General features: G+C 39.1%; 2 protein-coding genes across 4 annotated transcripts in view; one reads left to right on the forward strand and one right to left on the reverse strand.

Moving 5' to 3' along the window:
* The window catches only part of DOCK2 (dedicator of cytokinesis 2), a 501,787-nt gene that overhangs the window by 346,896 nt on the left and 131,473 nt on the right, over nt 1-23,418 (forward strand). Inside the window, exons 28-29 of the mRNA XM_073355961.1 lie at nt 5,548-5,646; nt 7,717-7,811. Of these exons, the coding sequence (XP_073212062.1) occupies nt 5,548-5,646; nt 7,717-7,811 (194 nt within the window). The remainder of the gene's footprint in view (nt 1-5,547; nt 5,647-7,716; nt 7,812-23,418) is intronic.
* INSYN2B (inhibitory synaptic factor family member 2B) overlaps nt 1-23,418 on the reverse strand; it is a 211,675-nt gene that overhangs the window by 132,533 nt on the left and 55,724 nt on the right. For 2 of the 3 annotated variants that reach the window (XM_073355962.1, XM_073355964.1), the window contains exon 1: nt 4,180-4,326. The exons of the other annotated variant lie outside the window; for it this stretch is intronic. The gene's annotated coding sequence lies outside the window, so the exon portion shown is untranslated. Of the gene's footprint in view, nt 1-4,179; nt 4,327-23,418 lie in introns of those variants that run through there. 3 annotated transcript variants of the gene reach the window in all.

Below are 23,418 nucleotides of genomic sequence, written 5' to 3' on the forward strand. Positions count from 1 at the left end.
GGTTCTTCACTGTTTTGCACTAGTGTAAATGAGGACAAAATCTGGCCCAATAAATATACTTACGCGATAAATCATTTACAATGCAGTCATGCTCCTTGTTAGATTTTACCCTGGAAAATGCTGGGCAGGGAGAATGGAGGGTGATTCTAGTGCTGAACATGCACACAAAAAATTAGACTGTAGAGAAAAAATACCACTTTTGTGGGATGGGAGGTGCTTGAAATGTTGTTTAGACCCCCCACAGATAATTGTAAGATCAAGGCTTGTAGCACTGCATAATACTTCTGTATTCTGGAGAAATACTACTCTATCATTATATCTGCATTAGCCTTAAAGGAACAATTTTGAGAGAGCCTTAATTGTATAACCTTTAATAGACTTTTAAATCTGAGAGGCTGCTTTTATTCCCATATAATTTCTGTTGTAAAATTACTCACATTTTTCCATTAATTAATCCAGTATTTAGGTAATTGTCCTCTTATGTTCAACTAAACTCTAGGCTGTACTAAATTTTAGCTACTATGGAATGTAAACAGTGAAACAAGAATACAGCAGACTGGGATGTTTTTAATCAGAAACGAAAAGCTGTCAGTAAGATGTGCAAATAGAGTACCAAGGCTTTGGTTTAGTCATCTATAAAATACAAGAAGACAGGTCCAATGAACTATAAGACATCAAACATAAATGTAAAAATAGAACCTCAAACTTAGTACAGCAGAGGATGGATCTACTTTATTGTAAACAAAAAATAACTACCCCCTCACCCCCCAAATATTCAATGACAAGCTGTGAGAAATGTATGTGGAGTGGATCAGTTTCCAAATTTCAGACACTGGGTACACATTTGATCAGCACAATAGGCTGTTACATAACAGCCTATTACAATTTTTATATTTTTGGTCTAGGCCTTTATACCTGGGCACATGGCTTGGAGGAGTACAGGAGAGCATGTGGCTTGGAGGTGAATTATATTCCTTTGAGAAGACACAAAACTACTACCTAAGGAATATCTTATTCACCACTTGAAATTCAGTTTATACCTTTTTGAGCACAAAATGCTGCTGTTCAAGGTTTTCCATAATATGATAAAGTGTTGTGTTACCATCTCTATCAATATAGACATGCACTAGAGGTCTGAGGGTACATTTCTTTCCTGAAGCACTGTAAGTGTTACTATGTGTGCAAAAAAGCTTTGAACTACTGACACTCTAAAGGGCATCACAGTGCATTCCTTAGCTTTTATTTACAGTGATTGTCATGTTGTGCATATGCTCATGACCCTACGCAGGTGAGATTATTCACTCGTTTCGTGAATGTCCAGAAGGTCTTTCTGTATTACATTTTTACAAAACAGTAATTGCTAATATGGTGGTGATTTTTAACATTGTGAGCCATATTTAGATTACAAAAAATGCTCTTATGTATATTAATGATCTGACTTATGTTTGCATAATACCTGTTACCCAAAAGTTCCCAAAGCACTTTCCAGACTTCACAAACTATGGGTCATACCTATACCAGTTTTGCACTCCACTCCATTGATTTCAGCTGAGTTAATGTATGTCTGATTTGCACTGTGAAAATTAGCTCAGACTCAATATGTAGTGTGAGCACATCACCCACTACTGAGAAGTAAATTGTTTATATATTATTTATATATATTATAAACACATAAATATTATTCCAGTTATGCCTTTTGAGACATCAGGTAGACCTGTTGACTTACTGTTAACTGTTTGTACTCTTTTTAGATAAAAGTAATAGTTTAAAGCTTTAAATATTCTGCTCATGGTATGTCTTTAACTACTGCCTTTCAAAAGCATTAGAGCATTAGTATTTAAATTTTATTTTGGTTGCTTTTTGTTGACATGTATGTGGGTTTCACACATTTAAACTATGGACATATATTGTGACACACGAGGATAACTGTTTAATTGGCCACATGAACCTTCCACCCTCACTCCATGTGCATACATCCCAGCATGTAAAAAATACCCACAAAATAATTAAGTAAATGTTTAACTTACACTAGATTAATATTGAAGGATAGTTTCATTCTACACTATTTGCTATTTTTTCTCTAGTGTTTTTGTTTTATTATTGCTTGGGGTTCTTGTACATTATTTGAAGTTACTACAGCAATCTGTCACCATTTGGTGTAATAAAGTATGCTGGGATTAGGGTTGCTGGGACTGAAATTTGTCATCTTTCTTCTATGACCCTAACTCTTAATGCTGCTTTTCCCATCAGTGCTACACATGCAGCCCATGGGCATTGACTTTAGTGGAAATGGGGCAAATAGACACCTCCCCTCTCCAAGGCTTACAAAGCCACATTTGATTTCTTGATTGAATCTCTTATCATTGATGATGTGGTTTGTTTATACTAAATCTGTAAATAGGGTAGTTTCTTTTTAGCTTACACTTTGCAGTATTTGTACTAAGGCTGCAAGACACACTCTACAGTTCTTTAAAGTTTGATGGATCATGGTGTTTACTGTTCAGGAGTTTTGCGTGTTTACTGGAAGAGTGGGTTTCCTCATCTGTATCTCATTGCCCTTTGACAACCTAGTGATGCTTTTTGTTCCTGCTAATGATATAATGTTGTTAATTATTTGGTTAATGGACACTGCTTTGTTAAGAAGTTATATTGTCAATCTGGTGTGAAGATGTTTCTGTGCATGAAGGTGGTAAATTAATATATGTGATTTATTGCATCTCTTCATAATAATGTATTCTAAGCAAAAAATCTTCCTGTTAACATCATTTTAAGTATTCCTTCATCAGTCAAGTGTTCACTGTGATTACACTTATTTTTACACATGTTTGACCTAGTTTCAATCATACATCTCTGCTGGGATGTAGATATATTAGATATATCTTAGATATATCTTAACAAGGCTAAGCACAGCTGAAATGGCTTGTCAACTTTATTTGAATAACTTCATCTTCTCTGAAACTTTTGTATTTGTATTTAAATATTCAGTTCCCTACACACAGTGCTGCTTTAAAAAAGAAACTTATCACAGTCAACTAGCATGTTTGCAGGAGGTTCCTGATTCCAAATGTCTTATGCCCAAGTTATAAACATACTAAGTGAATTTAAAAACTGATTGGTTAACTTGTGGAGTTTACTTTATTATGAAGCAGTTAATGGCTCTTAAATATTATAAGATTCTTAGACAATGTAGGATAATTTAGATGAATACACACAGAGTTGTTGACAGAATTGTGAAGTATACTTAAGTTCTAACAGTGTGAGAATGGTGATGTTGAGAATGCTTGAGCACTTGTGAAATGAGAGGCTATACCTGTTTCCTGCTGGCTTTTGGAGAGGGGTGAGAGCAAGTTTTCAACATAAGAAATCAAGTGGTTAATTATAATACTCAAGGTTGCTACATGTAAATGATTAAAGGTCATGCACAAAGTTAGTATCCAGTACCAATATACATTTAATATACCGTTCAGTCTTAACATGATATTGGGAAGTGGAGGGGGGGTCGAATTTTTGACAGCAAACCTGCTGTGCTGGCACCTTCCATTTTGTATATCAGTCAGTCACACTGCTGTGAAAGTTGACAGGTTTGCTGCCAGAAACTGTCTAACAAAACTGTGATATTTATTGGTAGCAGAACTGCTTTCATTAACCAACATATGTCCTCTGTTAATTTCCACAATTCCCATTTACAAGTTACTAAGCTCATGCACTCATGCTAGACTGTAATACTAGATACTGCTAGACAGATTTTAAAAGTTGCCACAAATAAATTAACATTCTTAAAGTCATTTTGGCTGAACAGCAAGATAGTACATCGACTAGAGTCTAGTACAGAGAGTGCTTATCTCAGCAAATGGTTACTTCAAATTGTGTGAGAAAACACATCCTGTAGCATCTCTTGAAGCTTCTTAAAGAGAAAAATACAACGCATGCTTTTGTGTGTGTAATATTCTGTAATTTGTGTTGGCAGTTATTTCTTTCAAAATTAAAATCAAGACAGTGGAAAAAATTAACAGTCTCACCACTGCACCCACTGCAGCTTGCTATTCCTGGCAGTTGTGGATTTTAGTTCACAAAAGAGTCTAATTTGAGCAATACCTGTAAAAGTAAACTACTGTAGGACATAAAATCAGCATTTTCTTTTTGAAGAGCATCAGTAATCAAAACCATACAAATCCTTACCTGAAAGCTTTGGGATTACCTGCAGAAAATGTATCTTCTTAGTCTTACATAGTAGGCAAGGTTCTGGCTAGCACTAATGTTACTCCAAAATAAGGTATAATAACTCCTTTATATTGAAATTTTCACTGTTTATATGCAAGAACTGTACTGGATCTGCTCACGTAGGAATAAATAAAAAAGCAGTACAAACTGAGCAGCAGCTATCATATGAAAGTAAAAGACCTCTAGTGGCCATAACCTGAAGTTAAGAAAGGCTTCCTTTTTTTGCAATAAGTAGTAGCCAAAATGGTTGGGTGGGATAAACTGCAGCTGATACTTTACAGTAATGTGTGATCTTGTTGAATTTATGATGGTAACAAAATATAAAGTCAATCAGAATTAAGAGAGGAATCTGATTTCCCCAAATCAGTACAAATTAGAAATGAACTTCTGGTTGGAAACATCAGGGACTCACTTGTAAACTTATCAAATACAAAGTTTTGAGTAAATCTGTCAGAAAACAGTTATTTTCTAGGCTTGCCTCTGCTTCATATTGTTTTTCTTTTAGAGAAATCCAGAGATTATTTTGAGTTGGCTCATTATCAAAATAATTGTTGTAATTTTTTCAAGATAAAAAGTATCAATAGGAAGAGATACTTTGTTCCTCAAAGGGAAACTTTAGTCATTTAGCCTTACCCCTGTATCCTGAAGATTTGCCAAATAAGAAGCACTTCTGTAAAAGGAAATGGAAACTTAAGATTATAAGTCACTTTCCATTTTATTTCAATTCTGTTTTAAAATTCAGAAGAATATAGTTTTACAGAATTTAATAGGGATGAAAACAGTTGGATCCTATATACATTTTACAGGGTTCAACAGAAGGTACTTGAAAAGTCTAAAAAATTTAAGCAAATATCCTCTTTTTTTAGATTTTCATATCCTTCCTGAAGAATTCTGTAGCAGGGATATAATTATTTTTTATGAATATTCAAAAGGATCTTATACAAAGTTTTCATTTTCTATTAATCTGTTATGCACAAGTCCTATGGAATATAACATTATTTTTAGGAATTTTAAACCACATACGAAGTCATGTCCTGTAGGAGTTCTCTTAAGAGTGATACCACTTTTTCAACGAAGAAAGTTGCTTAGAGTAGTATTCTCAGTATTGCCAGTTGTAAGTTATTGTTAAGCATATTTCACAATGTATACACAGTGAGAAGCACTTCTTACCTTTTGAAAATTCACATTTGGGCTGGCACAGGTTTTGTTCATTTTTAGTGATCTAGTGATTTGGCATTGCAGGATATAATCCATTATTTTAATTTCCTTCTAAATCTACAGTTTAGAAGTGCAGTTCCTTACAGTTTTTTTCTTTTTCTATTTTAGAGTCATTTTGTGGCATGCATGACAGCAATCTTAAACCAAATGGACAACCAACATTACTCCTTTTACATTGAAACCTTTCAGACAAGTTCAGAGCTAGTGGTAAGTACAAAGTATCCACATTTAAAGCTGGCAAATAGGCAAATGGCTCTCAAATACTTCATATTCTGCACTGAACTACTCATACACTTGATTCTAGCAGCCACAATTGTTTAAGAACAGATGGTTTTACCAAATACTAGACATTATTTCTAAATATGGAGCATCATCAAAAGGCTGATACACATTTGTTGTATATATCTCTTGCCCCATAGTCCCTGCAAGTTTACTTCTGACCTGAAGAGTGCTTGAATGATACCAGGAGTTGGATACTACCTCAGTCAGAAGCGTGAAAGATATAGGTGTTGCTGGTGTAGGTAGATCATTGTTTTGCCTTTTTTGTCTTCCCTATGTGTTGGGGAGGTTTGTTAGATAGTTTGCTAAGAGATGACTCTGCTAAATGGTAAAGAGCTCTTCAACAATTTTTCTCCAAAGTGTCTAAATTAATATGCTTTCGACTGTGACTTTTTTCTATCCGTTCATCTATGACTTATTTTTTGCTCAACAGCTCAGTGTAATGGGCCTTTAACTTTTATTTCCAGCCTACAACTGTTATTTTACTTTGGTCCCAATTCTCTCTCCTCTTTATCTCCATTAAAAACTCCATTGTTGACCCAGATTGTGTTTTTGTGCTGAGTAGCTACAATTGTCTGATTCGCATGGTGCAGCTGGGTTTGCTCCAGTTTAGGTTAGAAGTGCCTAGGAGCTGCTCTAACATGCACCAGCTGATATCATTCCATAAATGATTACAGCAGTTCTGTGACCACACCCCTTTCCTTTTCCTCCCTGCTGTTGAAACACTCCTTGCACCCATGGACAGATGTAGGCAGTGGTGCAGGTGCTGGATAAGACCAGTTTTTTGCCAGTTGAAAACTCCTCTTGGAAAATTCTCAGATTGCCAGATCCAGCTGCTTTTCAGACCCATGTATTGTCAGAGAGTTCAAATGGTGCAGATCATGGCAGATCCAAGCCCGGCTAGTCTTACTTTTTGCAATGTTCCAAATGAGTCAGACTACCTAGTAACATGGGGATATTTTGGTGTATTGTCATCTTCCAGGCACTTCGGGTGCTCAGAAGCAGCCTACATTTAGCAATTTTACCAAAGTCTATGTAGTGCGGTAATCCCTAATCTACTTGAGCAAGTCAACAGGAAAGAATTGTAAAAAATTATGTCATTATGCTTATTTTTTCTGCTTTTTAAATATATTGATTTGTTAACACTTCATTTTTCCTCAATAGCATAAAAGTAATGTCCTGACAATCATGGTGATAAAAAAAAATTGTTTCCGTATTATTCTGCTCAGAGACATTGTTCATTTGGTTACCCTTAACCAATTTGACTGTTAAGAAAGAGCCAAATCTTCTGCTGAGTGCCACTTATGTGGTACCAGTGGGAGTTGATGGCACTATGAGTGATTGGCCTCACAATTCAGTAGCTGCCTCTTAAAGCTCATTACAGAAACCTTGGGGGTAAACCTCCATATATGCAAACACTTAATGATCGAATAATTGTGTTAATGATTATATTGCAATAACCTCTGTCTCTTTGGTAAGTGTTCTTTAGAAAAGAGAAGTGGTTTGGTTTTGTTGTTTTTTGTATGAATGGTTGTGTGTATTTATAAGTGTATATGAATAATTTCTGAATATAACTTGCACTCTATCTTTAGAAATGTGTATTTTGAAAAATTGCTAAATTAAAAAAAAATTCAAGTTTTCTAAGCGATGACTCTTCTAAATGGTAAACAACTCTTCAACAATTCTACTCCCAAGTGCCTAAATTTAATGCTGTTTACTGTGAATTGTTTTTCTGTCCATTCATCTATGGCTTATCATTGCTCAAGAGCTCAGTGTAATATGCCTTTAACTTTTATTTCTAGCCCACAGCTGCTATTTTTACAGGATTTTGGTCCCAATTCCACTGCCACTGATGTCATTGATAGCTTTGCGATTGACTTCAGTGGGAACAGGATGGAGCCCTCTCCTTTGATGCTTTCCACAGAGCAGAGAGTCGGCTTTGGAATATGAAGTCTGAAGGATATAAAATCATAGTTGTATTGTGTTTTGTTGTTCTAGGACTTTTTGATGGAAACATTCATCATGTTTAAAGATCTCATAGGAAAGAATGTTTACCCTTCGGACTGGATGGCAATGAGCATGGTGCAGAACAGGTAAATAGAGCCCTCCGAACAATTTCAAGGTTTCAGCAGTCTGAAAGGGAGCCTGGTGCTAGTGAAGTGAATGTCTTATTCCATGTTTTAACACAAAAAATAGGCAGGGTTCCCTGTTCCAGATGCCTTTTCAGTTTTACTTCGTATCAAAAATGTTTACACTATCTGAGATAATCGACTTACATAATGCATGGAAAAAACTGCCTGTGCCTTTGGTCCACTTTTCAAAGACTGACAAGCAAGAGGAAATGGGTTTCTAATAGATAGGTGTCAACATCACAAAGAAGAGTCAGAGTTGGTCTCCATGTTGACAAACTCAGTAAAGAGGCCAAGGAGTGAATAGAGACTGTCTAGGCCCCGTCTATCAGAGTGCCTTCCAAAACTGTGTCTGTCATGTGTGGTTTGTTCTCTCTCTCGTTATCTCTCCAGAGGGAGAATAGTGTGTACTTGCCCCCCAAGAAAGCTCTGTCTCCTATATAATTGAACTTTACCCTCATGGTGGAAAGTTCCTTTGTTCTAGAGGAGCAGAATTGTCAGCCATGGCCTCCATCCTAGACCTTTAGGCAATATTTTAGACATGTTGGACCCAGGCCATTGTGGGCCCTGAAGATAAGGACTCAGACTTTGAACTTGACTTCATATTCTATGAGAAGCCAGTGTAGAGAGAAGAGGACAGATCTGATGTGCTCGCTGTAGCCCATGTCACTGAAGAGATGTGCTGCAGCTTTCTGTATGAGTTAGTGATTCTTAACGGTTGATGGCTTCATGCCCATATATATTACAGGTATAATCCAGGTGGGAGGTAATAAAGGCTCATATAACTAAGGCCTACTGCAGATCCATAAGACTGCTGGCTGACCGCTGTTAACCTTCTGTTTTTTATGTTTTCTCTGCAATGCTTGCACCTTAAGAGTAAAGGTGCTTGCTCGGAGAGAGCTGTGTGGTAACTCTACTGGTAATTATAGTTGTTCATAGCCTTTGAAGAGAGAGCAAAGAGCAGACATTGGCCTGTTGAGACATTCTGGCTTGCTTGCAGTATCACAGTATAGGCAGAGAACTGTGCAGCCTGGAAAAATCCCAGTCAGGAGGGAGGGAAATATAGGTCTCTCCCTAGGTGAGGGGACAGCTGGGAGCAGAGGCCTAAAAGTGAGTGCCCTTGGTGAACCACAGAGGGGCAATGCAGGTGCAGTTGCCCTGAATTTTGACAAAAGGGAAGATTCCTTCTGTGAATGAGGCATTAGCTATTTTGGTTATAGGTGGGTACCGTGACACTTTTTATCAGACAGGAAAGGACTGAGGCTCAGGAGACTTGGGGGGGGGGTCTATCCCCAGCTCTGTCACTGACTGACTTTGTGACCTTGGGTAAGTCACTTAACCCTTCTGTGCCTCTTTTTCCCTCTCAGCCTTTCTCTGTCTTGTCTATTTAGATTGTAAGCTCTGCAGGGCAAGCACTTTTTCATACTACGTGTATATACAGCACTTAACATGATAGGATCTAATTTGGGGTCTCCAGGAACTACTGTAGGACAAACAGCAATGGTAGTGAATAGGTGAGTAAACTGAAGTGCCTCCTCACAGTTATACTAAATCATGGTGCTCCAGGATTGAGTTACATTGGGAGGGCAATATGGGAAGACTCAAGGTAGGTGTATCATTGTTTTTAGACACTTTGGGATATTCAGACTGATGTGTGGAGGGAGGGAGAGGGGGGTTAGTATTTGTAGTCCATGACTGAGAGACTAGGGGAAGGGATGAGGTAAAGGGAAATACAGCACTGCTCTGAGCAGCTGTTAATTAATCCCTTTCACTTGTCCAGTTGTTTGATCCATATAGGAATTGGAAGATTCTTCTTTGTTTTATGTGGCAGACATTATCATTAATTTTTGGCATCATCACATTGAGGTCACCCCCTTATGGGACTATATCATTAATAATGTAAGATGTAAACTTTACAATGTGGGTTTTAAGTAGCTGTATGTTGTTGGAACCATATCTCTTGTTTATAAGTGTCTCTAAACTTAGCCAGCTGGGCACCCACTAACTGCCAAATCCTTACATCATCTGAATAGATTTGCCTCCGACAAAGTGTTTGGGGCAGATCCTTGAGTGCTGATCTGCTTAGTAGAATATTTACAGAATTCATACTCCAAAGCAGTGGTGCTCCAAGACATGACAAACCTAATTCCTATTTTAACTTCTAAAACCTTCTTTACTGAATTCAGTTGCAGGAAGGTACCCATTCCCTCATCAAAGATCAATAGTCACGAGGGAGATGGCTGGAAACCTGAATTTTAAAGATCTCACTGGTTATAGACAGGTTCCTTTCAAACTTCCTCATTCAAGAACATCAGGACATCTGTTCCTTAAGTGTAATATCAACATATTGGCATTTGGCACAGCTGTAATCCTGCTTATTTGTGCTTCATGTTGTTTAAAGGATTGACACATTTTCTTGAGATGAGCACTCAGGATTTTACCTGATGTCTGTCATCATTCTTAGAATGTCTCCAGGTGCTTTTAGTGTGGTTTAAAAAAAGAAGGCAAGAAAATACAATATCTCCATTCTTTAGACATGTAATGTGGTGATCCTGATTCCATTTGCCATTCAAATCAATGGAAACAGGACTGAACATTCACAGTGACTGAAATTTCTGTAAATGACTACGCCAGTTGTGTTAGAACAATACACTCTTAAATGTCAAATTAATCACATTGTTAATTTCTTTCAGACTTATGTCCAGCATAGAAATATTTTAGTTGTGGGGTCATTTTCATGAACAAATCAGAGTTTAATAAGCTACTTTTAAAAATTATTGTAGTTATCTGAAATATTTCATATTGCTGGAATGGAAATAGTATGTTTGTGTATCATACATCCAAAGATACACACATTGTATACTCATATCTTCACAATTGTTGTATTACAGTTTGTGTGCACAATTGCCATTCGTGCTCGACCATGACCAATACTGACTATTTTTTAATACAAATTGCTTTTAAGTGTGGGTGAGTCAGCACTGCAGAATTAGCCAGGGTGATCAGCACCCAAGGACGCCTAGTCCAGGTATAAGTATCCCCCCAGCAAGCCTCTACCTGTGTCACTGTGTCCTCACTGTTTCTGCACTCACCTGTGTCTGTCTGAGGGCAAAGCCCATGGTTATTTGTGCTGGGACATACTGATTCTTTCCCAGTCAATTCTGGGACAATTTGTCTGTCTTTCAGGGGGCAATATGAAAAGGCACTGGATAACTATCAGTACTCCAATGATTTAGTCTGAATCACTCACTGCAACACGTGGATTACAGTCCAAGTTAAAGCAGAGACTGGGCTCTATATATCTTCCCCTTCTCCTTCCCCCAACAACTGAATAAGGTAGCTCAGGCTTAAAGCACCTCCAAAACCGGGAAAATGTTTGTATGTAGATGGGGCAGGACAGGGGGTTGGGCTAAAACTTGGGTAAGAGTCTGGCATTACCTCTGCAGTGACGATGCACCCAAAAAAGTGTTTTGAGAAAGTCTAGAATGAACCAGGCAATACAAATTATTTATTATTTATTTTTACCTGCTTCAGTTTTTTGTCACAAATTGGCAGTCTTGGCCTTTCCCAAGCCCACTCTGTTAACCTAGCTAATCACTTGAGTACTCCTCCTTGTCAGGCATGAGCTCCTTCAACTGAGCCTGAGGACCAGCTAGCTCAGCCTCCAGCCAGATTAAAGAGGTCAGCTGGGTTAGGATATTACCACCTGATTGACCAGACTGCCTGACTGGTTGAAGGAAGCTCCTAGGCCTGCTTTTAAGGTCATTGAGCAACAGCAGGTCGTTGGCTGTTCAGTGTGTGTGCCTGCAGCAGCAATCACGCTTGTGCTTTCCTGGTTCCCAGCTAGGGTGACCAGACAGCAAGTATGAAATTCAGAACAAGGGGTGGGGGGTAATAGGCACCTATATAAGACAAAGTCCTGAATATCAGGACTGTCCCTATAAAATGGGGACATCTGGTCACCCTATTCCCAGCCATGACACTGCCTTGTTCCTGTCCGACTCCAGTCTGCTCCAGTCTCGCTTTCCTGCTTGCTTCTGACTCTGGCTCCAACCCATCGTTCTGGTTCCTGACTCCCAACTCCTGCTCTAACCACTAAGCCTGATTCTTGCTCCAGCCATTAGGCCTGACCACCCACACCCCAGTCGTGACACTACTGCACTCCTGCTATATGTAGACTTCTCAGAACTGCACAGATCCAGGAAATGAAAATGGAAATAACTTACTGTAATGTGTTTGAGAGGCTTGTATAAACAATGTATCTGATATTTCAAAAGTATATCTTAAGGCAAGAAAAAATAATTGACAATGTACAAGATGACAATGGGCGCCTTAGGAAAGCCTTGCTAAGTGGAAAACATGACTAGAAAGCATGCTAATTTTTTTCTTAGTTGTTCTAGATATCAAACACATTAGTACTTCCAGGTCTGTCTACTCTACTGACCACACACACACACAACGTTCAAAACATCATTTGAAAGATACAATGTTAGAAAATGTGTTTATGATAAAGCAAAAAAGGAAAGAAGGGGGAGAATGTATGAGAAACAGATGGCATTTGTGTTGTAGTGTGTGGTTTGCCTAATATCATCTTGTTTTTCTCAGGTTTGAAACTCCTCTTGTCCCATTGGGAGAGTTTCATTTTGGGTTGCCAACCCTCCAGGATTGCCCTGGGGTCTCCAGGAATTAAAGATTAATTATGTCATGTGATGAAATCTCCAGGAATCCATCCAACCAAAATTGGAAACCCTAGTTTCATACCTTACAATGATAGGAGGTTGGTTAGCTCTTCCATCTGGTATTGGATAATAAAATGTCCTTCTGCCATTATTTAGCAGTAATTTGTTTGACTAGGGTAAGGATAATCAGAGCATGTTTCCAGAGCCAGGAGGGGATTAGATTGCCTTTGTTTAACCCAATGGTTCTCAACCTATTTACCGTTGTGAGCTCTGGGGGAGGAGGGTGTGAGTGTGTCCCCTTCCCATACCCCAGCTGTCCTCAGGGGCAGAGAAACAGGAACTGGGTTGCCACAAGCGTTTCTTTAACTCTCTATTCCTGGGGGAATTGGGGTGTGTGTGTGTGTGTGGGGGGGTGTTAGAGGCATACTTGCTGACAGGTATTTTGAAATAAATTACCAAAATAATTGAAACTGTTATTTTGACAAATAAAATTTGCAGAATTTTAAAATATTGTATGCACAATTTTTATTTTTTTTGGTGCAGAATTCCCTCCGGGAGTAATTATTGTGAAATGGAGAGAGGAGAGGGTAACTGATATAGTTGGTATTTGTCGGCCTCCTGGAAGAAGTTAGTGTTTAGGAAAAGACTTGGTTAAGCTGAATTGAACTATTAAGCTACCAAATTCAATTTTGATTATGTTGATTGGGCTTTTACCTAGAATTTCAATGGAATGGTCTTTCCAGAAGAGATCTGCTGTTTTTGTGTTTTGTGACTCAGATGTGTCTTGGTTTATGCTGACAGCAATTAGGAGTCAGAGATGTCTGGACCTTGTTTAACATGTTCTTTGAATCATGGCTATATAGTTACCCCTGGCTGTCCTTTTACTCCTTTTCCTGGCAGGACTGGGGGAGGAGTTGTCTAGGCACATTCTTGCTGATCATTCATAGTTGCTCTCCAAGTAAGATTCTATGGACAGCAATTACTACCAGGTTGTTTCACTGTCTGAGGCAGGTTTAGGTTCATAATGAGCAAATTTAATTGAGTAAAAATTTCTTCTACCCTCTTGTGCTTCTCCTATTAGCAATTACTTTATATGTACAAAAAGAAAAGGAGTACTTGTGGCACCTTAGAGACTAACCAATTTATTAGAGCATAAGCTTTCGTGAGCTACAGCTCACTTCATCAGAGATTAATCTGAAAAAGCAGCATTTTAGTACTTTGGTAAATAACCAATCCCTTGTTTATTTGCAGGCATATAAAACTTTTCTTGTCTAAATTGTTCTGTACATCTAGGAAAAAATATCAGCTTCTGCATCATTCACGAATACAGTATTTTTAATTCTACAGAGCAATAACATGTCTATCATTGCTCAGATCGTATTCCTTTGGGGATCATCCAATATCTACATTGCATCAATTGACATTAGAAATTCACTTGTGATATTACACTTTGTCTGTAATGCCCCCTTATGACTAATAATTCTGTGGGACAATTTGATCCAGGCAGGCTTAGGGTTTATATTTATATTGCTATAAAGCTTCCATGTTCCAGCCAAATGAAAATGTTTAAAGTGACGGTCAGATTAAAAATCATAGATTGTAAAGAAATGTATTCATCAGTGCTGCTAACAATACCTTACATTATTTAATTATGTACATTTTGCAGCTCTCTGCGCGTGGCTGGTGGAAATTATTTAAGTCTGTTTTACTTTCAGGCTCTTAATGCTGTAATGTTGGGGCATCCACTGCTGCAAGGAAAGGTTGTTGTCATTGGTGGTGGTTTTGTTTTGTTTTTATTGTAGAACCATTTCTGTTGTTCTTATATCTTAAAAAAGTTAAAATTGAAGTTAAATTTGATTTCTCAGAGTGCCTTTTTAAACAGTTAAATTACCCCAGACCAAAGTGGTGATAGGAAAACCTTGGGGAGTGCCGGTTGTTTTTTTAAGATAAGTAAGGGTTGATGGGCCCAACATTGCATTCATAAGCATTCAGCACACTTAGAACCCATATTTACTGTACAGTGGATTATTTAGAGGGCTTTTTAAACCTGTTAGGGTACATTTTACCAAGAAAGCCTCCCATTTCTGAATTTGGAAAAATGAAAATGACAGATTGTAAGGCAGCTCTATTGAGAAATCTAGCCAATGGCAGAGTGTAGTTGGTGCTGGCTCTCTATAGGCATTCACAAAGCCCGACAGCCCTCCCAAATGCTCCTATTCATTTTTCTGTTGTTTTGCATCCAGCAAGACAAGTGCTGGCTGTGAAAGTGGACTGATATTTCTAGTGCACTATGATATACTGCAATATGCAGACCTAAAAACAGAATGCATGTAGTTGGAGGCAAAAGGAAGCAAAGTGTAGATAAGTTTGTACACGCTAAAAGTGGTTCATTATACTGCACATGGTGTGTGGGACTCCTTCACCAGTCTCTCTCTCATATCCTAGACAGGTACAGAAAGTTAAGGGGAGTGTGAGTGGTATCACAGCTATTTAAACTAATTAGGGATGACCTCATAAATGAAGACTGGACTGGAGCCATGAGTGGGTTGCATAATGTTCCACTTAGCAAACTGAATTGTTTTTGCGTTATATATTGGCTTAAATTTTACCTCTGAATTTGCTGTGCTATCTGTATAGAGTTCAGCTTTGCCTAACTTGGATTTGTTTTGAACCGCCTATGAATAGAGCTTTACTGACTATCCAACAGTTAATGCAATAAAGGGGAAAAGTTCCCTAGTCTAATTGAAGGGTCTGGTTGTCACCCTGCATCTCTAGTGACACTCCCTTTATTTCCTTCTCATGTCAGTTTTTCCTGCCTTACCCACCATCCTACTTCTGAGAGTTGCTACTGGTCTGTCACAATGAACAGCTCCTCTTACTGATCTAATAGGGAGCTATACTCCCCACTGTAACTTTCCTTTCATATACAACACTCCATTTAACAATTTTTAAACTGACTTCTCATATGATTACCATTGTACTCTCCATGAACAAAAACCAATACCAAAAATATGGCTTCATTCTTCTGTGGCCTTAAGCATGCTTTAAGTTGAATAGTACTAATGGCTTCTTGGGTCTCCCCTGCCACTTAAAAATGCTACTGGGAAATGGTGTATGCAGTGTTGTTGTAGCCATTGGTCCCAGGATATTAGAGAGAGAAGATGGGTCAGGAAATATTTTTATTGAACTAAACACGGTTGGCTAGAGAGATGACCCTACACAGAGCTCTTCTTTAGGTCTGGGAAAGTAACCCAGAGACTCACTGCTAAATACAGTGTAGAACAGATTGTTTCGCAGAAGTAGTTAACACATATATCAAGGGACTGTTCAAGGTGAAATGTTGTCAAACGTGCATATATCCTAATACATATATTAGATCTAGTGAATAAAAGGCAACAAATGATAAAGTGGGGTACAGATAATAACTTTAGTTTTAGTGTCTTCGTCACTGTATCCCCAAATGCTTTACAGAGATAAATAATCCAAAGCAAGCCAGTGGTATACATTACACAATGCACTGGCATAAAAGATCTTTGCAAACTTGTCATGAAAATGTGCTATCTGGGCACAAAATCTGCTTTCCCATTTCTATGATGATGGCATGAAAAAAAATATTTTATTGTTCTATCCAAAAGGATTATTTGCTACAAGTAGAATATCTTAAGTCTGTGGTAATGACATTGTACAGATATTTGAATACATAAAAGCATTTGGCCACGGGGATAATAATAGAAGAAAAGAATGTATTTTAAGGTAAAGTTTGAGAAGAGACGTTAACTTTGAGACTGAGACACACTTGGCAATGCTGTTCCAAGTGGCAAGAGTTGAAGAGAAGACTAATATACAACAGTAGGTGACCTTCTGAAAAGGGAGGGGGGAGAAAGAAGATGAATATTAGATAAGGAAAGGGGAGAGAATCAGAGAGCAACATGCAAGATCGTGGAGAGTTTTAACCATAAGGAAGGGATTTTAGAACCGTCATTCAATATTTGGGAGGCCAGTAGATTCATTTGAAGATGGGAGTGAAAGTATTACCCAGGAGTTTCAGAACCCAACGCAGTGGTAACTTAACTGTTTCTCTTCAGGTAGTGTCAGGAATAAATCCATGGGGATACAGCTCATCCATCTGATAAATGATTGATACAAGCAAGAGTGCTTTTACCTAAAACTACTTTCTTATTAAATCTCAAGCATGCACACACAAATATGGTGTTGTAGTAAGGTTAGAGCATTTCAAAATATGTATATTTACCTAAAAAGTCTGAAATGACTTCAAGGAATCAACAGCCAGGCTTCCAGGGGGCTGCTGGGGAACTTAGCTATGAAATCCTTGCCCAAAGGAAAGCTTCCTCAGACTTCTCCAAAGCACACTTTATAACTAAACTTTTTATAAATTTTCTCTGGACAAAGCATATAACTCATAAATAGCCTCTATTAGGCTAACAAATTTCCCTAGCAACAGCCAATAACAACTCATTATTCTCCTTACCAGCAAAGCGTTTCTAGTCATAACAACAATGACAACATGTAAGTTAGAAGTACCTAAAACCAAGGCTGTCCAAACATTCCTTCTATTTTCATGGAACCTTAACTCTCTGTTCCAACCTCCCATTCTGATAGCAAAACTGTAAATATGCAGTTATATGGCCGTGTCTCTCAGGTTCCTAAAAGCATCTCTAGCTATGTGATGTTTGGGTTTCAGGGGTTGAACATACAAAATTGCTGGCTGCAGTACTGTCAAGTTCTGGTTATTCGTACGTGAGAGTTGGGGTGGAATTGGGGAAAAAACCATAGTGTCCTGTCTCAAGTTCTACCCTCAGACAAAGTGCTATCTGCTTGAAAGCAGAAGCAGCAATGTGTGGGGGCAATGTTGCAGAGATAGTGGGGGGGCAGGTTAACGGTCACTGGAGAATTGTGGGATTGAGCAAGACAGATGATAAAGAAGAGGAAAATGGGAGGTGTAAAATGAAGAAGGAGAAAATGGCTTTGAAGTACCATTTCAAGATGTTCCTTTTCTGGTTTGAAAACAAATTAGTTAAAATACGCTGAGTCAAAGCCATACGCTTATTTGGTAAAGACAGTGTGTGAAAATGGAGGAGTCCTTTGTTTCTGAGTGAAAATAAACCCTGCATTCAAATTTCACCCATTTGTGGGGTTTTTTTCCTCCTTTAACGAAGATGGAAGGGGGCATCAAAATGTACCAGGAGGATAGGAAAACAGCATTATGAAGAGCTAAACATACTAAAACTAGCAAGGAGCTTGGCTGGCAATGTAGAAATCATCAGGATAAATAGTCCATGTCACAGAGAGTGGTCCATCCTCCAAAGAGTTTTGGTTGTTTACATGATGTTGACTCTCCTCTTTATTTCCAGTTGCTGAAGTGCATTAAAAGAAGCTAAAAGTAAATTACTTTACATTACATTTGATGGGAAGGGAGGCATCTCCCATCAATTTCTCCATTTAATTGTGGTTCATTCTTTGAAAACTTTGAGAACTTCATTTTAGGCTGAAATTCCAATCAGTTATGTCTTTATGTCTATGGTCTTGGTCCTTTCATGTCATGAACTTATCTGACATGAATGAAATATTTATCAGGTTGCTCAAAGGAAGTTTAACAACACTGATATTATATGTTATGGACTCTCTCTGTGTGTGTGTGTGTGTGTGTGTGTGTCTATATATATATATATATATATATATTTATACACACACAAACATTAAAAACTTAATTGTCTTGGACATTTATTATTTTTAGTATTTGCTGTCCTTTATATAATAAATATAAGAAATAATGGTCACCTCATGTTAGGGTGACCAGATGTCCCAATTTTATAGGGACAGTCCCGATTTTTGGGTCTTTTTCTTATACAGGCTCCTATTACCCCCACTCCCTACCCATCCCGATTTTTCACATTTCACATTTTTCACATTTCTAGTTAGCTTAGGTGAAACATTGTAAGGGTGACACGTGCACATGTGCATTCACACACACTTCTTTAAAACAATACTGTTATAATGCATAACTAGGGATGTCATTTACATTCTACGCTATTGCCTGTCATACAATGTACTCCATCCCACACCAATCAGAATTCCTCATTCAGTGATGTCCCCCAGCACTTTTATTGCTATCATTTGTGGAAGGTCTTGATTATTCTTGTACTGTACAAAAGCTCTGGTGATTTATTTACATAGTTCATCTGAAAATGAAAGTTGTGTCATCTGCAAGATAGCTGATTTTTTTAATATATATATTTTTTAATTCAGAGAAAAAGTCACAATGAAAAACTAATATTTACAGCACAGGTTAGTTTCTATGTCAAGCTGTTATGCAAAATATTTGGTCTTATGGGCAAAGGGAATGCTTGGGTAAAATTAAAATTGCTAATGGACAAGACTTGTTGCTGACAATATTCATAAAGTATCAGAGTATAATATTTATGGGTTTCTTTAATTTAGTAATACCAACATGGTTTTAACAGCCAAGGGAAAATTGTATTTTGTTGCCTTAAAGCTTATATTAGAATTTATGTCCCAATTAGAAGTGTTCTAGTGTGTTTTTATTTATTGATTCATTTAAAATACCCCAAGAACATAAACCTCCATACTTTTATATTCAGTTGGTTTAATTTCCCAAATCTGTTTTGCATTGGGTAACTGAGGGATGAGCAGCCCAGGTATAAAATGTTAAAACAATGCTAGTTCTTAAAAATCCTAAACATTATTTTTCCAAAAATCCCGGTGTGCAGGTTAGACCTGCTGAGAAAATGGAAGGGTAACAATGAGCAACCACTTGACAAATAGGCTATTTCTCATGTAAGTAAATGAGCCATTTTAAATTGTTTGGGCCTGGTTTTCCACTGCTTTATAATTTGTGCAGTCGTTTTTGTGTACTTTGTAAGTTTATAGCAGACTACAAAATGTTCAAGGTGTGGAGAAAAGGATCATAGAATCACAGGTCATGTCTTCATTACGGAGACTATCGAGGCATAGCAACGGTTCTGTAGCCCTGCCGGCATAACCCTGTTGTGAAGATACAGCCTATAGTGTGATGGGGAAGGGGTTTTTCCATCCCTGTAGGAACTCCACCTTCCTGAGTGGCGGTAGCAACCTAGCTGTGTCTGTACTGGGAATTAGGTTAGCATAGCTATGTTGCTCAGAGGTATAGATTTTTCACACCCCTGAAAGCCATACCTATGTCAGCCTAAATTTTAAGTATAGACCAGGCCATAGAGTTCAAATCTATGGCCTCCTGTATATCAAAGGACACCAACAGAAACCTGCACTTGCACGCTAAATCCAACAACTGAAATTAGATCAAGTATTACAGTCCACAAGACATTAGATTATTATGTTGCATAGGCTCTTGATCTTCAGATAATTTTTCTGCAACAGATTATATTTTATAATTTTGGTAAGACATTTAGTTCTGTGAATCAATCACATTTCCTTTCTAGCATTTTAAACGTAGCCATTGACCATGTGCATTGTATTAGAGGTGGGCAAAATATTTGTAGGATGTACTGTTCAAAATGGGCCTGAGTTCAAGAAACATTCTCAGAACTAGAGCGGTTTCATAAATTATTGCAGTAGTAATGTTTCACACATGCTTTTGCTATTAGGCTGACAAGCAAACTCTTCTATTACTCTTAGAACTTTGAGTTGAGTCGGTTGGCTGCGATAGGTCACATAAGATGCAAAGTATTCATACACATTTCATAACTGGCAGGAATACTTGATATGGTCAACAAGCTTGTAGAAACTATTCTGACTCCATTTTCTCAGAATGGCTGCACTTTACGTGCTCTCTGATCCAGTTCAGAAGAAAGAAAGCTGTCAGCAGTAATCTTTAGTTCGATTGTAAGTCTGGCACAGGAACTGTCTTTTTGTTCTGTTTGTACAGTGCCTAGCACAGCAGGGTACTGGTTTGTGAATAGGGCTCATAGGCACTAGTACAATACAAATAATAATATTTGTGCTGCTCACTGCTGTAATGTGCTCCCACTTCCAAGACATCTCAGGATTTGAGAGGGGCAGTGGCCTGGGCTGGTGTCTCCACTAAAGACACCAGTAGGGTTGCCAAATTTCTAATCGCACAAAACTGAACACCCTTGCCCTGCCCCATCCTCCCTCCCTCACCCTCATTCATTTTCACTGGGCTGAGGCAGGGGGTTGGGGTATGGGAGAGGGTAAGGGCTCCAGCTGGGAGTGCAGGCTCTGGGGTGGGGCTGGGGGCTTGGGGTGCAGGTGGGGGCTTAGGACTGCAGCAGGGTGCAGGAAGGTGTGAGGGCTGCAGGCTCCAGGTGACTCAGGTGGCTGGCACGTCCCTTTGTCTCCTATGGGTGTGTTTGGGGGGTGCTCTATGTATTGCCCATGCCCGCAGGTACCACCCCTGCAGTTCCCATTGGCCATGATTCTTGGCCAATGGAAACTGTGGGGGCAGTGCTCAGGGCAGGGGCAACACACGGAGAGCCCCTGGCTACCCCTGTGCCTAGGAGCCAGACATGCCAGCCGCTTCCGGGAGCCGCGCGGAGCCAGGCAGGCACGAAGCCTGCCTTATCCCCACTGCACTGCTGACGGGACTTTTAATGGCCCAGTCAGTGGTGCTGACCAGAGCTTCCAGAGTCCCTTTTCAACCAGGTGTTCCGGTCAAAAAACGGATGTCTGGCAAGGCTAGACACCAGGGTCACAAATGTTCCATCTGCCATTCAGAATGGAAAAGAGAATCAGGTCACTGGTTTTCTTCTCAAGAAGATGACACAGGAGTGCTGCAGGGCCTACTGCGTGGTGGACAAATTTGTGGAATTAGATTGTGGAGTTCTCAGCAGAACTGAATAAGCATCTAAACTGAATTTTTGGGAGTTTTTCTTCCATGCTAGATTTAATTAGTTAATTAGTTTTTGTTTTAGCGAAGCTGGTTTAATGCATGATTTTTACAAGTCATTAGAGTTTGCATGAGCATTTTATTCCCCTTGATTGGCACACAGCGGTGAAATGAGGACAAAGCATGTGGATGGATTTTAAGCGGCAGGCTGCAACTTTCATTAAGCTTAACCACAGGGGAGGGGTGCTACCTACCAATGACCCATACTCTCCAATACCAGGCATTTAAATGGTTTCAGTGCAGGGGTTACAGGCCTCTTACCTATAACCCGTAACTCAGAGTAGGCTCTTCTCAGCCTGCCCCTTAGGACTCAGCTTGCTTTGAGTCCCACCACCCTCTTGAGGGGGACAGAGGGCACAGAAGGGTGGGGACTTCAGCCCCTGAGGGCCCCAATGTCTCACCCTATACTATGATCCCAAGGCTTATCGCCAAAATCCCAGCTCTTTTAGTTCTGGTGTCTGTTCATTTCCTGCTCTAAATCTTACTGGGAACTGGCTGCAAATGGTAACAACTCACCCAAGTACCTCAGTTAGGTGCTAAGTACATTCCTGTTTAGCCCACTATGGCTTGAAGGTGCTCCAAGGAAAGTGAAAAATCTCTCCTGTCCTCTGCCAATTGGCAAATGGGAGAAAACTTCCCTCCTGGCCTCCAAATGGGTAATCAGTTAGACATGCAGCATCTGTCAGGCCGGATTCCCATTACTAGCACGGAGGGAGCTGCTGGAATGGAGCTGAAAGAGCCTCCACATGGCCTCTACTCCAGCTTAAATCCTGGGAGCTGGGAAATGCTGGCTAACAAGAACCCCACTCCCCTATCAACTGGCCTATGGGTGCCAGAGAGTTGAGGTGGAGGAGGAGCTACCTGGTGTTCTTCACTGAGTGTCTCCCTCCCTCATTGCTGCGGCTTTCCCCTTTCACTCCCAGCCCCTTCAAGTTCCCCAATCCATTAAGGTGGGAAAATGGCATTTGTAGTAATAGGATATAAGTTATTAGAAACAGTAATTTTTAGGTACATGGTATGAGTATAGAGAGAAATAGGCTGGCTTAAGTACAGCCACCTCATACTGATATCATCTTATATTGTACCTCTCAGTCATATACCTCTCAGCTGCTCAGAAGGCCACTTTAAAGGTACACATGTCCTCTTGGCAGCCTCCCAAATCCATACAGATAGTCTGGAGTAGAGAGGAACAGGAGGTGGGGGACTGGGGGTGCAGCAGAAGAGGTGCTTGTGTTTCCTCTTTCTGCTCACAAGGGCTTGAAATGGAAACTGTCAGAGAGATGGACTTTAATTGACTTTATCCACAACAGTACAGAAATCAGCCTTGGTTCAAGTCCTTGCCATGATTAATCAGTATGTTTTTTTTGTGTTCATGAACTATCAATTGAACCTTATTTGAACTTTCTTGGCACTACCTAGAGATCTAAAAATACTGTGGAGCTGAAATTCAAGTTAAATTTCAAGCTGGGTCCACATTTGCTGAAAAAAACTCATGATGTGAGACAAATCATAAGGTATTTTCTAAAATAGCCAGCTATCCTTACTTCCAGTTAAATACCATGCATGCATGCATGAATCATCAAGCTCATTCAGTTTGCAATTAGATTTAGCCATTGAATAAAATAGGTTATCCATAACCATACAATTTCAAGGTTTGCAAAGAGGTCTTGAGTAAAATGTTCCCCAGCGTTTTTACAGATCAAACTTGGAAGGCTTGGCTCAGTTCTAACTACAAGTGTTTTCAAAAAACAGATTGGGAAGTTGCTGAGTTTATTCATTATAGCTTCTGTATATAGCTGCTTCTCTACTAAGATGCAGTTTTGTAATGGTTTGAAGACCTCCAGCTCCCACATCTCACATGCATTGCAGCTTTATTACAAAAGCTGAGACAAATAAAACTTCAGATTAGTATAATCCATCACCATCCTAGGAGTGCAATATCAAGCTGGTTAAAAGAATGTCATAGACATGGGTGCTCTATCAGTATCGCTACTGCATTGGTCAGTCA

This window comes from Lepidochelys kempii, chromosome 8, assembly GCF_965140265.1.
Source record: "Lepidochelys kempii isolate rLepKem1 chromosome 8, rLepKem1.hap2, whole genome shotgun sequence".
Lineage (NCBI taxonomy): Eukaryota > Metazoa > Chordata > Testudines > Cheloniidae > Lepidochelys > Lepidochelys kempii.